We start from the raw sequence: 17,236 nt of genomic DNA, 5'->3' as shown, positions 1-17,236 counted from the left end.
TACTGTAATAATGCTTCTTTCTGAACACATAGAATCATAGAATGGTTTGGGTTGGAAGGGACCTTCAAAGCCCATCCAGTCCAACCCCCCTGCCAGGAGCAGGGACATCTCCAACCAGATCAGGTTGCTCAGAGCCCCGGCCAACCCGGCCTGGAATGTTTCCAGGGATGGGGCATCCACCGCCTCTCTGGGCAACCTGGGACAGTGTTCTATAACTTGCATTGTAAAAAAATTTTTCCTAATTTCCAATCTAAATCTACCTCCCTCTATTTTAAAACCATTACCCCTTGTCCTGTCACACCAGGCCCTGCTGAAGAGTCTCTCCCCATCTTTCCTGCAGCCCCCTTTAGGCACTGGAAGACCACTCTAAGGTCTCCCCGGAACCTCCTCTTCTCCAGGCTGAACAGCCCCAGCTCTCTCAGCCTGTGCTTACAGGAGAGCTGCTCCAGCCCTTTTATCATCTTCGTGGCCTCCTCTGGACCCTCTCCAACCGGTCCATGTCCTTCTTGTGTTGGGGGCTCCAGAACTGGACACACTACTCCAGGTGGGGTCTCACCAGGGCAGAGTAGAGGGGGAGAATCACCTCCCTCGACCTGCTGGCCACGCTCCTCTTGATGCAGCCCAGGATGCGGTTGGCCTTCTGGGCCGCAAGGGCGCATTGCCTGCTCACGTTAAGTTTCTCATCCACCAGCACTCCCAAGTCCTTCTCCTCAGGGCTGCTCTCCATCCATTCCCTGCCCAGCCTGTATTTGTGCCTGGGATTGCCATGACCCAGGTGCAGGACCTTGCACTTGGCCTGGTTGAACTCCATGAGGTTGGCACGGGCCCACCTCTCCAGCCTGTCCAGGTCCCTCTGGATGGCATCCCTCCCTTCCAGCGTGTCGACAGCACCACACAGCTTGGTGTCGTCGGCGAACTTGCTGAGGGTGCACTCTATCCCACTGTCCATGTCGCCGACAAAGATGTTGAACAGGGCCGGGCCCTGCACGGACCCCTGAGGGACGCCACTCGTGACCGGTCTCCACACGGACATTGAGCCGTTAATCTGACAAGCTTTGCTTGACACAGCAGTGTTACGGGACTTGACACAGGACTACAAAACAACACTGAAATGCTAGAGCACACAATATTTCTTAGGCAGTTTATGATGTTCCCTAATCAGAATGGGTTTTAAGAAGGTGAACTATCCTACAGATAAAAGAATTAAAAACTTGGGTTTTAATTCTCATCAAGGAGTCAGCGTTTTTTCAAATTTGCAGACAAAAATGTGGAAGCAAAACGCAGACACTTTTCATTAGGTTTTTATTTTTACAAGCAATCTTGACCATTACACGTGATATAAAATAACCATTGTCGGAAGCGTACGCTGAAGACAACCACCAGGAAAGCTTCAGTTCATAATTTATCTAATTATAACCGGTACAATTTCCCTCGAGCCTCAAAAGTTCACGGAATCACAGAAGTTTGGGTTGGAAGGGACCTTCAAAGCCCATCCAGTCCAACTCCCCTGCAAGGAGCAGGGACATCTCCAACCAGATCAGGTTGCTCAGAGCCCCGGCCAACCTGGCCTGGAATGTTTCCAGGGATGGGGCATCCACCGCCTCTCTGGGCAACCTGGGCCAGTGCTCCACCACCCAAGTCACCAGAGGGGACGTCCTTTCTGACCTCCCAGTACCAGACTAACCCAGTAAGACAGAAACAGACCACAGAAAACCCAGTTTGAGCACAGCATGAACAAAGGGGTGCTGTCATCAATCCCCAAAAGGAGATTTCAAAGATGACTCGAATCAGAACGCTACAACCACACAGTAAATCAAAATCAGTAAAAACTAAAATACTTTTCTTTTTAAAATACTTTCCTCCTCGCTCACAGGACTGGGACAGAGCCCGACAAACGGTCTCGGATCTCACGGTGGGTGACCATCCAAAGGGGGGAAGTTTGCTGTCTACCCCCTGCTGCAAGTTCCCGCACCATCTGTTTGTGCTGATATGTGTTCTGACCTGGCTAAAAACCAAACCCAGGGGAAAAAAAGGAAAAAATAAAATAAATAAATAAATGAGTCCCTGCTCTGGCCCACTGCAGTCACGGAGCATTCCTGCTAGCAAAAGGGAATTGGCAGGAGGTTGATCCTCCCTTTGGCCGGACACCGGCTTTAGATCAGCCTTAAGCAATGACCCCCCCACAGCCAAAGCTCCCCACCTCGCACTGCCGATCAGTGCAAACCTGATCTTTTAACAAGTCAGCTTCCTCCAGGCGCCTTTGTTTCCCACATTTTTACCAAATTAAGCCAGCTTACTACACGGGACAGCTAGCTTTGGGGCCAGTTCAGGGTCAGCCTCTCTGATTTTGTCAGGGGCAAACCTGATTTGGCTCAGGCCGTGTCAGGACATCATTTCTCCACCTGCCTGATGAGCTGCTGAGCTGGGCAGCTTCAGCTTGACCACGCTTCAGCTTGATTCCACGCCCACGTTGGACGGGGCTTTGAGCAACCTGGTGTGGTAGAAGGTGTCCCTGCTCAGGGCAGGGGGGCTAGATTGGATGATCATTCAGGTCCCTTCCAACCCAAACCGCTCTGTGATACATACCACTGACCTGAAGGCAGAAGGTGTAAATCACCATCGTGGTTTAGCCCCCCATCAGCAGCTAAAATACAACTCACTCCCCCCACAGCGGGATTGGGAAGAGAATTAGAAGAGAAAAGAAGGCAAAACTCGTGGAGTGAGATAAAAAGTTTAAGAGAACAGAGGAAAAGAAAAAAGAGATGGAAAAAAAAAACCCCAGTAACAGAAAATACTTAAACATGTAACTTATAGTAGAGTAGCTCACAGTGGATCCCGACGCCCAGCTCCCTCCTGAGTAGCAAAACCTGCCCCTCAGCACCATCCCCACTTTATACCCGGAGCGCGGTGCCACACGGCACGGAACAGCCCCTGGGCCAATTTGGGTAACCTGTCCCAGCTGCTGGCTAATTAGTAACCCGTCCCAGCTGTGTCCTCCAGCCACAGGTGCCACCAGCTCCTCTCCCAGCACAGGTGACAACTAACTCCATCCCGGCCAGAACCGGGATAACTACTCGTAGGTGTAACTCAAGCGTCACTGCCACGGGCGTGGAGATCGCCACGCGTGGGCCAAGCTGCTGCAACGCCCAGACGCCCACCCCGCGCTGCCGCTGAGGGAAACGCCTCATGGGCTGCCCCCAGCAGCCACGCTCATGGGTGGTTTTGCCTCACGGTTTTAATTCCCCCTTTTCCCGTCCCTTCCGGGAGCAGCAGCGGCCGGAACCGGCCCCGCCGCCGCCCTCACCGCCCGCCGCGGGCCCTCCGCTCCCTCCCGGCCGCAGGCCCCTTCCCTGCGCGGGCTGCCCTCCGCCGCGCCTGCCCGCCCCCGCCACGTCCGCCTCAGCAGCGCCCCGCTGCAGGCACAGCGCGGGGCAGCCCGCACCTCGAGTTGGGGGGGGCCTTGAGGCAGGGAGAAGTGGGACGTACCAAGTGCCGCCCGCCCCCGCCCGGCTGCCGGTTGAGGGCGGGGCCAGGCCGGAGGATGGACGCGGCGCTGCTCGCCGCCGCTGCCGTGCTGCTCGCCGTCCTCCTTTTCTTCGCCACCCGCCTCCGCGACCAGGCGAGGGCAGGTGGGTCACGGGCCTCCCCCTTCCGCACCGCCCCCTCCCCCCCCGCGTTGAGTTGGGCCCGCCCCTGTTCTCAACGGGGTCCGGCGGGGGGAGGCGGGTGTTTCCATGGAAACCGTGCGGGGGGGGGGGCTCACCTCAGGCCTCCCCTTGGGGGACAGCCGCCATGGCGGGGAGAGGGGGGGTCCCGCTGGTGTTCCCGGGGATCCCTGCCCTCCTGCCCGCCCCGCCGCGGTCACCCCTCAAAAGCCCGGGCTGGGAACCCCGGGCGGCGGCGCGGCCTGGCCGCCTCTTGGCCGGGGACCGGTTCCTGGCCCGCGGCGGTGCCGGAGTGAAGGGTTTGCCGTGGGGTTTAAAATCCGGCTGGTTTCCCGCTCTGGCCTGGGCGGGCGGGGGGAAGGGGTCCCTGAGGCTCCTCCTGCAAACGGGGAGTGAAACCCGAGGCGTGAGGTGAGAGCCTGGCTGACACTCCTAGGCCTCCCCGGCAGCTCCTGGGCCGCGGCCGGTTAATATTCTTCTCAGGCATGAGACACAAAAGGCAGGCCGACCCTTCTCCTGCCCCTGACAGCCCGCTCCACCTGTATTTCCCAGAAATTACCCACTTCTGCTCTTTTTCCACCTCACCTGAAGCAGCGAGGGCTCGTTAGCCACACCAGGTTTATTCACGTGTGGTGTTGCGCAGTCCCGCACTGGGAAGATGATACAGCACTTCCAGTCCTTCTGCCTCTCTCTGTGCCACAACTGCCACCGTGAAACCTTGGTGGAAGTGACCTTGCGTGGGTACAAGTTGAATGTTATGGGGAAAAAGTCAGATGCGGCTGTGAACTTACCAGCCTTCTGTTTTCAGACTGCAAGGAGGGAGGTTGTTTAGCTGCAGGGTCTCGAATTCAGATGTTTAGCCAGGACAAACATTCAAGTTTAGTCAACGTAACAACGCCAGTTCCAAGATTTGGAGTGTTTTGGAGTTGGGGGTTTTTGTTTTGTTTTTCTTTTGAGGCAGAGGTAGCTTTGATGACTTTTTAAAGAGAAAAATAAACCAAAACCAACTCTAGTATAAACACAGTCATGAGTTTGTGCTGCTAAGGAATTTGTTCTAAAAGCAGGTTTTGCTGATAATTAAATTTTCCAACGCACTTATCTTACGCCTTTTCTTGGGTAGACCTGATCTAAATCTTCCTAAACAGCTTGGAAACCAATGACATTTCATCAGATTCCTAGTGAATCGGATTAATAAAGCTGAGGCTTTGGTAAAAGGGAGTAACGCATGTCACAGAGAAATGGGGCTGCTGGAAATACATAACTTCCTGAACTTGACTTGTATCGTGACTTCGATAAAACGAGGGTTGTGGGGCTTAAGAGGTTTTCTTCTTTTTTTAAGTGTACGAAGTTCTAACTAACTTGAAGCCCAAACGTTTGTTTTAAATGGTCTGAAATCTCAAAAAGCTTCAATACTGGTTTTGAGCAGCTTGGTTAAAGTTAGTTTACATTCAGGATAATTTAATCATTTTGAAGCCTGTTTTTCAGTGGCATCTTTTTGACACTTCCACATTGGTCTTGGTTTGTTGTTTTTTTTTTTTTATTGTGGTTTTCTTTCTTCCTTAATATACTGATTTCTGTCATTATAAAGTCCTTCACAGAATTTCAGATTGTGGGGATGTTGTCGTTCTCCTTACACAACAGAAATTAATTTTCGAAACTATTGGAGCTGTGGTGTATTTAATAGCTGCAAAATTTGGTCTTAAACGGGAATTTGCTTTCCTGTTCCTTTTTCTTACGTGGAAAGTGGAAGCTGCTACAGTTCTGCTAGTAAATCGGTGTTGTCACTTGGAAAGGACCTGAAACCAGGGACGCTTGACCGAGAGAACCGGTTGGTAGCTCTTGCTTTTCCTTTTTAATGGCTGAGGACTGGGGCAGCAGTTGCTCTTTATGCTCTCTCTTGGGGAATTGCCCTTCTGAAAACGTTCAAGACTTGACTGCTTTAGATAATGAAGGGAGCTCATGATCAGGAGAGGTAAACCCCGTCACTTTGCGTTTCCTTCAAAAGGTCGTTTGGAGCCGCACAGTGTTTCGAGCAAGATCATGCCTGGGCTTGTTCTGCTGAGAACAGAAGAAAACCACAGCATTGCCGGCTTTTGTACGTGGTTGGCGTATCTGTTTGCGAGCAAGGCCTGATGTGATAAGCTGTACTGGGCAAAAGCGCCTCCTCAGAGAAGCCCAGCATACCTCCACCTGTTGCATTTTACAGGAGGCTCTGGGGAGACCTTGTTGTGGCCTTCCAGTACCTAAAGGGGCTTATAAGAAAAGCAGGGAGAAACTTTTTAGCAGAGCCTGTGATAGGACAAGGTGTAATGGTTTTAAAATAGGAGGTAGAGTCAGACTGGATGTAAGGAAGGAATTTTTTCCACTGAGGGTGTTGGAGCACTGGCCCAGGTTGCCCAGAGAGGCGGTGGATGCCCCATCCCTGCAAACATTCCAGGCCAGGTTGGCCGGGGCTCTGAGCAACCTGATCTGGTTGGAGATGTCCCTGCTCCTGGCAGGGGGGTTGGACGAGAAAACCTTTAAAGCTCCCTTCCAACCCAAACCATCCTGTGATTTTTTTAATCACTTTCTCATTGAATTTCACAGGTTAGGTTAGCGTGAAGGTGGAAGATGCTGGATGCTGTCATGGTGGTGGGAAGTGCGACTAAGGCGTGAGGGTGCAGCAGGTGGAGCTCTCTCCGCGTGGGTGCAGAATGAGGGAGCTCACAAACCAGCAGCTGTGTCTTGCTGGACCGCTTCAAAACTTGCCAGCCCAGCTGTTACCCCGATGGACTTGCTTATCTGACACGGCTGAAGATTGTGCGCTGTGGTAGGCAAAGGATTGCTTCTCGAGAAAAACGTCTTCGCTCTGAGCGAGTGGAAATCTGCAAAGCTTTGTAAAGCGGCACATTTCTACCTGAGGAATGTAAAATTTGGTCCGAAGAAGTCTGGGCTCTGAAAGAGTTCGTAGTATTCTTTGCAATGATCTGACAGCGGCGCTTCACATTCTGTTTAGGAAAGAGCTCTGCTTTCAGAACAGACTTCTGCTCTGTTTCCCTCTGGGAAGGAGCTCTGACAGTACAACCGGGGTCTGCTGTGCGCTGACTGACGAGTCAGGTGAAATCATCTCCGCTGCTGCCTCTGCGCTGTGCTGATGTTTCGGAAAACGCAGAGGTAGAGCTGCTTTCTCAGCACAGCGGTAAACCCCCTGTCCACGCAAAAAGAGATAATTGCCTGGTTTTTGAGAGGCTGCATCAGAAACTGGAGAACAGAACGCTTAAAATACAAACTAAACCCGTCTCCATCTTCCAGACATCTGTTTAATTGTTTGTTTGTATTGCCTGTTAAGTGAAGGCTTTAGCTAATTAATTTCTTCTGTCCTGCCATTCTGCAAACTGTTGAGCAACTCTTGGATCAGCTTGTCTCACCTGTGTGGTGTCAGTCCTTAAGTTTCACTCAGATGGCTCGATATCGAGTCTAATTAGTCCTCGTGTCTAATTAGTCCTTGTGTGACTAATCTTTGCGTGAACTCGCTAGCCTGGGGTGCCACTTATGTCTGAGGCCTCTGCAGCTCCAGGTAAGTGCAGTGGCCAAACCACTCCCTGTGCTGCAGGAGAAGGTGGGAAAAAAAACCACACAGACCCCAGAGAAAATGATTCTTAAGCTTAAATCTGACAGTCAACCCAGTTCCAAGGAGAGCAAGAGGATTTTAAAGTATATCCTCTGTGTTTTTTTGGAACCACAAGTCACACCCCTCTGTGTGCAGCTCTAGTCAGTCGATGACACTTCCAGCTCAGAGGAAGAGAGGGCACGTCTAACTTTTTAAATCCTGGAAAAAAAATGATGTATCCTGAGCCACGCGGACAAATGATTGTTTTCTCCTCCCCTCCATGAAGGATGGGAAGAAATTCAGGGACTGACATTGACGTTTTTCAAATGACTGTCCAGCTGAAAGCCTTGCAAACAGAAGCTATAGGGGAGGCAGGAGAAAAAAAAAAAAAAAGCTGTATGAAAGCATATCTTTTCTTACTGAATGATAATTGAATATTTTGTAGAGCTGACTAAAGTGTTGTCCAACTTTGCCTTGTGTGTTTGACCGTGATACGGGTCACGTTTGGTGGAGTTTTTATTACTTTCTGAGCCCTGTTAACACTGGTCAACTTTGAGGAATTGCCGTGTCTCCTGTAGAGAATTACATAGAGAAAACAGGATAGCTTGGTTCACACGTTTGTCTCTGCAAGGGTTAAGCACCTCGGGCTGAAATGAATACGTGGCTTATAAATAGATTCCTCTTTCACAAAATGCAAAGCAGTCGCTGTTTCGCGGGACAACGGGAACGAAAACCAAGCCCCGGAATGAATGAGCGCTGGAACCGCACGGCTGGTCCGCTGTGCAGCTCCACCTTTGGGAGTTACTGAGACAGACGAGAAAAATACTGCGTTTGTGTAGAAAGTCTTTTTGCAGACAATATTTCTGGCATTTAGTAGCATCCCAGTGATCTGCTGCTGTGTCTTTGCAGTGTAATGCATGTTGTATAGCATTCAAAATAAGCGTTATCCTGCTATAAATAAGACCGGGCGAGTCTTGAAGCAAAACGATCGGATCCCTGGAGCCTGCGCTCTGTAATTTACCGCAGACCTGTTCTGGTCCACAGAGAGAAGCAGTGGGTGAGAACAAGGGGGTGACAGCAGCGTGCTCGCGCGGTGACTCAATTCAAAATGTCACGGTGCAGGTTAGTGCAGGGCTTTGCTGGGGGACTGCTAATATCGTCGTTTGCAGCAATCCTGAACTGCTAATGGCTTCGCTGGCCAAATACTTCCCCGGGTGGCTCTGGTTTGCAGCCTGCGCTGAGCCGGGTGCCGCCGCAGCGATATCGTTGTCAGTACCAAAGTTAGCCGCTTTGAAGCTGGCAGAGATAGACTTGAGATGAGCTGCAAGCACGCCTTTGATCGTTAGGTAGACGCAGTCGTAATGAATCTTCCTTTCTGATCACAGATATGTTAATAGTAGGGTTTTTTTTTTAGGAAGGCATTGTTTGGATCAGAGGATGCTGGAAACTTGGCAGAGCGTGGAAAGCATTTTCTACTCCTGTTGGGACACAATATAATCCAGCAAAGCGCAAAAAAAAAAAAAAAAGTGTCCTGACTTTGAGTGAGTGAGTAGTTCTGCAGCTTTCCATGAGGAATTCCACTGGAATACTTACCTGGATTAAGGCGCAGCAGTGAATACTTTACAGGATTGAGCAAGTAACAACATACACAAGTATCAGTTACGCTTATCAACGGAATATGCAAAGCAGATGTCAAGGATGGTGGTATTTTCCCATTATCTGATTGTTTCTGCGTTACTACCGTAGTTTATGGCAACAGGATCAGAGAGGTCTTGGAAAAACCTGGCAGAGGATTTTCTGTGGAGAGCAACTGAAATGAGTCGCTTGCTCCCGTGCTGCCTCCCTGCTTGCTCCCTGCTCCTCTGTTACGATTTTCCTCATTTCTCAGATCTTAATTAGTAATTGCAGCATACACAGAGAGGACAGCAGTGCGAGCTGCAGCGACCTTTGGTGTTCTGTCTTCCCCTGCCTGTGTTTGTTGGGGAGCCGGTTTAAATCACCACAGCAGAGCGAAGTTACCCTGTACGTGTGACGGCTGAAATTTGTACTCCTTATTTGCTATTCAGGTTTTGTTTGGCGTACAATGATTTACATACTCTGTTCTGAAACATGCGTGCTCTGAGGTTTGAATTCAAATGAATCTACTAAGTTACACAAGTACAAAATAAAAAAAAAAATCAGAATATTTCAGAAGGGGGGGAAAAAAGTAATTCTAGCTCCTTGCCTTTTGGTAACTCAGAAATGATTACACTGCTAGCCTTGCCAGATAAAGGGAATTGTTGTCTGGCAGAAGGGAAGAAGGGATTATCAGTTTAGATTAAATAAGAACATTTTTTGAGCACTTCGTGGGGGGATGTCTCTGTTCATTTTGTGTGGTTCCGGGTTTTTTTTGCGTGGGCTCTTTCAGATCAAATAACGCTTGCAACACATAGCTATTCCTTTTTCTTTAGGGCGATCTATACACTGTTGCAAAAGAGACTGCCGTCAGGATGAAATCTCCGTTGCACAGAGCACTGTGCACAAATAAAAAGGTTCCAGGGTGTGATCTTGCTTAATCATGGGAAAGCAACTTGCACGTATCTGCTGCCATGCAGGAAAATAAAAAAAAAACACATGAGAGAGGGAGGCATTCCCTCATTTGGAAAACAGCACTGGCATTGCGCTTCTGATTGCAAAAATTGACTGGCAAAAGGACAACTGCAGCAAGCAGAAATGGCAAATCTCTCATCAACTTTATTTCTCTTTTGCAGCTGATGAGGAACACCAGCAAAATGTGGTGGCAGCGGCGGCGGCCAGGCCTCGGCCCTACGCTGAAGAGCGGGGAGATGGGATGCCAAGGCGCCGGAGGAACATGGGAAGCCGGTTGATGGCCCAGAGGAGAGCGCAGCAGGCAGGAGACTGGGTGGAAGGTAACGTTCGGTTCATCTTGCAAACACTGCAGTGGACCTTAACAGATGTTAAGGCTGATGAAGAGGTGCAGTTGGCTCCCGAAGAAAGTTTCTCGGTTTTGCTGGCTGTGAATTATTTACAGCTTGACTACAATCTGTTTGACTGTCCAGCTTCTCTCCATACTTCATCACTTGTCGCTAGATACCACTTACCTTTAACTGAAGTCTCTGCCTCCTTCTGTGGTGAGCTCTGGCAGTTTGTTGTGCCAACGGTGCATCACAACATATTCTTCACTTACTTTCTAGAAACTGCTTTTCGTATTTCCTGCTTAGCCAAGCAGGTTACATTTGGGTGAACAGAATCCACACCTTTGCGCTAGAATAACGAGCTGTAGTAAAGTATTGGTTTCTTGCAGATCGGTGGGAAGCGTTCGTTCCCCGGTGTAATTGCTGCAGTTTTCTTTCTGAGGAGCCATCCAGGTGGTGATCAGAACCAAGCCAAGTAGCTGGACGTCACCACGGAGAGCAGCATTTTGTCTCACTGCCGCTGTTGACAAGTCCTCTGTTCCAGTGCTGGATCTAGCAGTTAATAGTTATACTTCTGTGGTGTGGTTGTCAACAGAATATGGTGATAAAGAACATCCTCCTACACCCTGCAAGCCTCACTCCCTCTTCTAGTGAAACTTCACACCTATCTTTATTACTAAAGAGACGATACTACCATGATTCACCAAACTGGATTGCTTCTACTTTCAGGCTGTGAGTTAAGCGTTCAGGGTTTCTGCTCAAGTGTTGGCAAAAGTGGGCTTTGCTTCACTTGGGTTTGCAGCGGGGATCGGAGTGTCTTTTTGGTCTGCAGTAGGTGAGAAACAGTGAGCATGCATCTGTGTGATGCCTTGATTAAAGGCTAGTTGCGCGTTCTTTGGCTTTTCTTGTCTTGCAGCTTGGAGAAAGCGTCTTGCACTCACGTTGGCAGGTAAATGTGCTCTTCAGATTAATTGTGTTCAACGAGTTTTGCAAATGGAAAATTGACAGGCCTGAACTTTTCAACTTTGGTTATTTCTTTTCGTGTGATAACATCCTGGAAAGAAAATCTAATCTAAAAATCTTTCGCCTTAAACTCCAGACATCAAAAGTTTGAAAGCCGAAGGCCAACAGCGAAGCTGTCAAAGCAAACTGCTTCTTTGACTTTGTCACTTTAGCAATAGAAGAATCTGTGTCATTGGGCTTTATAAATAATTCTTTTGCAGCTTACTGCACATCAGATGCTGCGGCTTTTGCGTGAAGTTTTCTTTGAAATGACATCGCTGCTTTATTTGGGTTTTTTAATTTCTTTTTCAAATTAAAACAACTTCTTGCTCTTTGCTTCTGTTTTGTGCTTCTGTGTGTGTTTTTAGTCATATTCTGGCACAGCCTTTCCAAGTGCCTAAGCACCATTGCACAACAGTAACACCAAAGCCTTTGGAGACTGAGCTCAGATCTCAGCACGGCTGTGGAGGGAATCGTCTGTCCGTGGTTCCCCAGCGCTGAGGTGCAGAATGACTCGTGGCCATTTTACTCGGGATCAGCCCCTCTCTGTCGTGGACCGGTTGCATCTGTGCTGCAAAGCCCTTAGCCTGGTCTGGAGCTACCTATATTGGCTTAGGGGTTTTTCTCCCCCTTAGAGAAGGACGTGTGACGTATTTTAAAGCCCACTCTGTGGACGTGTGGCATAGGCCTGGAATCACCTCTTGGATTTGTCTCCTTTGTGTGGGGGCTGCGTGCATTTTCTCTGTGTCATTGCAATATAGAGGAGTTTTTTTTTTTCTAATTACTACCTCCATTTGAACCTGTTGAAGTAGTAAGTTATCCCCAGAGCATAGTTTTGGGTTGTAAAAATTAGTTGACTCACATGGAAAGAGAACGCAGAATGCACGCAGTGATGTACAGTCGCAGGCAATGCAGGACCAGCTGGGCCACCCGGGGCTGAAGAGCAGAGTTATTTGGCAGTGTAGGCAGAAACACTGAAAACAAGCCAGTCTGATGTCTTTAGTCTTGACTTGTAAGTGTTCTTGTTGCTTTAGAAGGCTTCTGAACATCTGCCACTGAAGTGGATTTTTTTTTTTCATTGTTAAAATATTGTTACATTTGTTAAAACATTTTACTGGTAAGTTTCTGTTCTGTGTGTGGAATTTCCACTCTGGGCTTCTCTTAACTTTGGGCAAAGCTACCTGACCCCGCTCTGTGTCACTCTGACTTCTGCCACGGGTGGGTGCGGGCGTAACACCAACCCAGCACCGCAAGATTTCTAGCGCTGAGCTCAGGAGGGGCGTGAGGATGCCCCGGCCGCGTCTGTGTTACCCTTACAGACGTAAAAGTGGCGTCGGGTAGGAGCTGCTGTTCTCGCCAAAGTATTCTGCCTGTCAGGAGCCGCTTCTGCTGACTCTAGGAGATGCAACACTCGCAGGCTTTGGAGCTGTGGTTAGCATGAGGGGTTTCTGTTTTCCATCTGACAATCAGATTTCAATTCCAGAATGAGAAAGAAAACTTCAGAGGTAAAGCAGCAGCCCGCCGTTCCTGCTGCCTGTGCTGAGTTGTTGTGCTGTGCCGGTACTCAGCTCTCTCGCAGAGTAGCGGTGGGGTGGGGAACCAAAACAACTGGTGGCACTAGGATCAGAACCTTGATGACTTTTAATTGCCCCTTCTGTAGTTGAAATCTTTATCTTATTTCCTTCCAAATTTGGACAAGGAGTCATTTAATACAGACAAGGACAGTAAATTATTCTTTGAATGCTCAAATCTCCACCCATTGCCGGTGGAGCTAAACCAGGTTACAGCTCTTCCTTTAGCTCGGTGGGTTAGGGTAAGACACCCAAGCGGTTTGCAGATTGGGACAGACAGAAAATAAAGGGTGAAGCACTAAATGCCTCCGCTTTCCTACCAGAACTGCAACCCACGCGGTGCGCGTGGGTTCCTTATTCACGGGTTCCGTGTGGGCTGCACCGTGCTGTGGGTCTGGCCCGCTAGCCGGCTGCCTACGCCGGCTCGGTTTGCCTGAGTAATGGTTTTCAGTGGTTAGCTGAGTGCTCAAAGGAGGTCATCTGTTATGAGAATATCAACATGTATTAATATCCTCCGATGACCAAAGATTGCTGCGGAGATATTTTTCACTGGTGACAAAGTAATTCTCAAAATGACTGAGACCCCTGAGCTGTGTTCCACCAGCGTGACTTCCAGGCTGACTTTAGAAAAAATGGGTTTGGTTGGCTTACGTTGCCCAGTTTAATTCTAGTCATAACGCTGGTGTCTTTCGCGCAGCCCAGTGCGATCTCGGCAACTGGTGGTGAAGTCTGTGTGCCTCAGAGGACATCTGCTCTGCACATTCTAGCAGAGTTCCTACGCTTTTCCCTGTGGAAAGGGAGTCTGGAAGGAGAGCCCTGTATTCATGAGGACAGATTGCTTCTGATATCCCAGCTAGCAGACTTAACTAGCTGTGTCGTATCTTAATTTAAACTGAACGCAGACAGAAGCGGCTTTGTGAGGCTAGCTGCAGCCACAATGATAATAAACTCACTGCAAGGCGTAAATGTGTGTGGATCTCGGGGGTTAATTGTTTAGGGCAGGAGAGGCCAAGCTAAGCGGTGGAAGGAAGCAGGGGAAAGGGGATAAACTGGAGCTGGGTTGAGGGATGTTTGGGGCATGGGGTTGTGTGAATAAATAGCATTAGTTGTCTTCCAATTTCAGATTGCATTTGTTTATTGACTGAAGAGAGTGTCTTTGGCTCTTGTTTTTCCCTGAGTGACGCTCTGAGTCCTCCACTTGGACTTTGATCACCTTTGGGGTGCGTGTAAAGATGTCTCGTCAAAACTTTTTGTTTGGTTGCTGGTCATGTGAAGAAAAAGCAGTGGTTCAATTCTAGAGTTGGGTTTAGGCTGGATATCAGGAAACACTTATTTACTCAAAGAGTGGCCAGGCACTGGAACAGGCTGCCCAAGGAAGCGGTGGAGTCACCATCCCTGGAGGTGTTCAAAGAACGCATAGACGTGGCACTCGGGACATGGTTTAGTAGGCGTGGTGGTGTTAGGTAGATGGTTGGTGATCTTAGAGGTCTTTTCCAACCTTAAAAATTCTATGATTCTATGATTGTGGTTTCAAACAGGCTCATTGTGCCTTGAACACTGGCAAAGAGCTCTGCAGTGCAGTAGATACTTCTCTTGGTGCTACATTTTTTTTTTTTTGGCAACTTGGAGTAGAAAGTTACCCAGCCCATCTGATGTTTGCCTAAAAGTTCTGGTACTGTTATTTCCTATCAAGTGACAAGAAACTTGCGGGGATGAACTTAAAACAGCAAGTGTGGTCGGGTTGTCTTGATCCCGCGGTGGTAAAAATGAGAGGATGATGATCTGAGGCTAATGTCTGTTTGCTTGAAGGACTGTTATACGTTATTTCCGACGGTGGCTTTGTACCAACGCGTGGCGAGAAAACCTGCCTGCTCCAGCACAAGATACAAAGAGTTTGCGGAGAGACAGGCACTCACAGGCGAAGTGCCTTTTCCAGGGGGGTTCAGTCAGTCGGTGAGTAGGAGACAGGCTTTGCAGTCCAGGTTTTGGACCGCAACTTGCTGCTGTTGATTTAGGAGGATGACATTTCTGTTGGCTGAAACTGGTGGGTGTTCACCACACCATGATTTAGGGTAGTTACAAAGAAACAAGACTTCTCTAAGAAACGATAGCTATCTCCAAACCACCAAGCAAAACAAAGGCCACTGGGCAACCCTTTGGGTGGAAGGCTTTGGTGGGTGCTGCGGGTGAGGCTGAGCTTGGTACAGAAAGAAACGGGGCAAAAGAGAAGGATGTGCCAGGAGAGCCTGAGCAGCCCAGTAGATTTCCAGGGAATACTTTGAAAGGTTTAATTTTGAAAGGTGCTCACTTCCACATCCTACAAATGATCTCTCAGACTTGTTGCAAAAAAGCGTTGCCAAAAAAAATGGGATTTTGTGTGGATTATTACGTTTTGATTTTTTTTTTTCTTAACAAAGAGAAAGTAAGAACTGCATCAAAGAAATAATCTGGTTTTGTCAACGGCCTTTATTCCTAACTGGAACAAACTCTCTACTCTTGGCAGCAGCATGTAACTCCAGCAGGTTAAATATCCCGACATCTGCATGCCTTTTCTCTGAGCTTTTAGCCCTCTACATCTGAGCACAGCTTTAGGAACGTCCTTTCAGTGAACACTGCATTACTTACACGGACTCGATAATGATAAAGTGAACGGATTTTGACAGCCTGAGTACTCTAGCTTGTAAAATAAAAAATGATAACAAGAAGTTAACGGTTCCAACATAAATTAAATCATAAAATTCCTCTCCTCTTTTGCTTGGCAAGACTTGGAGATCAGAATCTCATGTTTTCCTTTATGTTAATCACGATTGAGGAAGAAAGCACAAAACAAAAAAAAAATCTTACAAGTTTAAAAAACTATAGTATTTTTGCATTTTAAAATGCCCCACTGTGTAGCCCAGCGTTCAAATCTTAACACCTAAAGAAATCTTGCATGAGTGTTTTCTGCTAGTTTTGGGGGAAAATAATATAAAAAATAATTGTAATTTTTTTTATCGCTATTAAGTGATGGATACTGTGTGTAACTTAACGTGAAGAATGTGTTTGTGCTGAAATTTGCCAATGTAAGAAGCACTTTTTCTGAGCAGACCCTCTACCTCTCATGTGACGTTGCATCTCCCCATACTCTGGTGTGCTGAAAGATCTGGAAAATTTATAAACGTACAAACGCTGATGTGGTCCTGCGCTGTTCCTGTGAAACAGCTGGTAACAGAGCTGTATTAATTGATGTAGTGGTTAAAATAATTTTAATGCTTAATCAGTAGGAAAACCTTTCTAGTACAGTTAAATTTTGACTACTAATATCCTAACCAGTGAATCAAAAGTTAATTTTGACTTGCTGCTATTCATATAGAAAGTGACTTCAGCGTTATCAAAGCATCCACAATGTGTGTCTGCCCCTGAGACATTTCAAGCGCAGATGGCGTGTGGAAGAGGTAGGTGTGTGGTTTCTCAGTTATGCCATATGGCTTTAGTCGAGAAAAAACTTCAAGTTGTTTGACTTCTGCTCCGAGGGGCTAATGTCCTTTGTCTGCTGTCCTTTTTCGGTCCTCAGCGTAGGCTGGTTTTGTGGCTTCAGATTAATAAGCCAATGTCTCATTCGGTTCCTGAACTGGATAGCTACCAAGTTTAAAAAAAAATAAAAAATTCAAAATTGTTATGACTGTGCCACGGCAGGGCTGTGTTACTCATGAATGCCCACACCTTTCCATATGGTGGATCAGTTCCTTTCCGGTGGCTGATATCCTACATCTATTCAATGTTAATAACACACATATGTCTTCTGCTTTCAGGCTGAACTGTTTGTTTTGCCTGGCATCTTCCCTCCATTTCTCTTGCTCCTTTTGTTAGGTGCTGCATAAATAGGAAATAAAACAGCTAGCTGTGCCTAAAGGACTTTTTGTGAGCAGCCACATGCGCAGCTTGCGTCCTTTTCTGTGGGTGGGAATCCATTGGCTTGACTTCCAAAACTTAATAGGAGGCAAGACGGACCCTTTGCCACAGATGACAACGGCAACTAAAATACATGATGCAGATTGTTTCATTTGGAGTTTTTGCATATTCTGTCCACAGTAGCTGTGTAAATATCAGTGCTGTTAGAGAACATCAGCACTCCAGCACACCTTCTAATGGTATCAGGAAGTATTTTTTAAAAGTACTCTGTAAATTTCAAGAGATTCAAATCTCTGGATGACTGTTGACTGCCTCCTGTTGTCCTCCCTCTCAGTATGTTCAAAACTTTAAGGAAAAGCTAAGATTCCCTGCAGCTGCCCCTCAGCTGGCTAGCTGAGCAAAACCCATGCTTGTGCAAAGCAGAATATGTCAAGTAGTGTGAAAGCATCGCTGTAAGTCAGGTTGTTTCTGCGTTCTGTCTCTTAGAGCTGGAAGCCGGTGGGAATGCTTTGCAAGCTCTGGAAATGGTGGTATAGCTGCGTTGGACTCTAAAGACGGACCAGAACATGTTGGTAGGGTTGTGACGGTGCTTGATAGCGGTCC

The 17,236-nt window shown here is 48.0% G+C and overlaps 1 protein-coding gene across 1 annotated transcript in view; it reads left to right on the top strand.

Moving 5' to 3' along the window:
- The first annotated feature begins 3,497 nt into the window (after positions 1–3,497).
- DDRGK1 (DDRGK domain containing 1) overlaps positions 3,498–17,236 on the top strand; it is a 38,443-nt gene continuing 24,704 nt past the window's right edge. Inside the window, exons 1-2 of the mRNA XM_086746143.1 lie at positions 3,498–3,629; positions 10,005–10,163. Coding sequence (XP_086602269.1) covers positions 3,542–3,629; positions 10,005–10,163 — 247 coding nt within the window. The 5' untranslated portion in view covers positions 3,498–3,541. The remainder of the gene's footprint in view (positions 3,630–10,004; positions 10,164–17,236) is intronic.

The sequence above is a fragment of the Chlamydotis macqueenii genome, chromosome 4 (genome assembly GCF_036417535.1).
Source record: "Chlamydotis macqueenii isolate bChlMac1 chromosome 4, bChlMac1.mat, whole genome shotgun sequence".
NCBI lineage: Eukaryota > Metazoa > Chordata > Aves > Otidiformes > Otididae > Chlamydotis > Chlamydotis macqueenii.
This window is presented reverse-complemented; position numbering and strand designations above follow the sequence as displayed.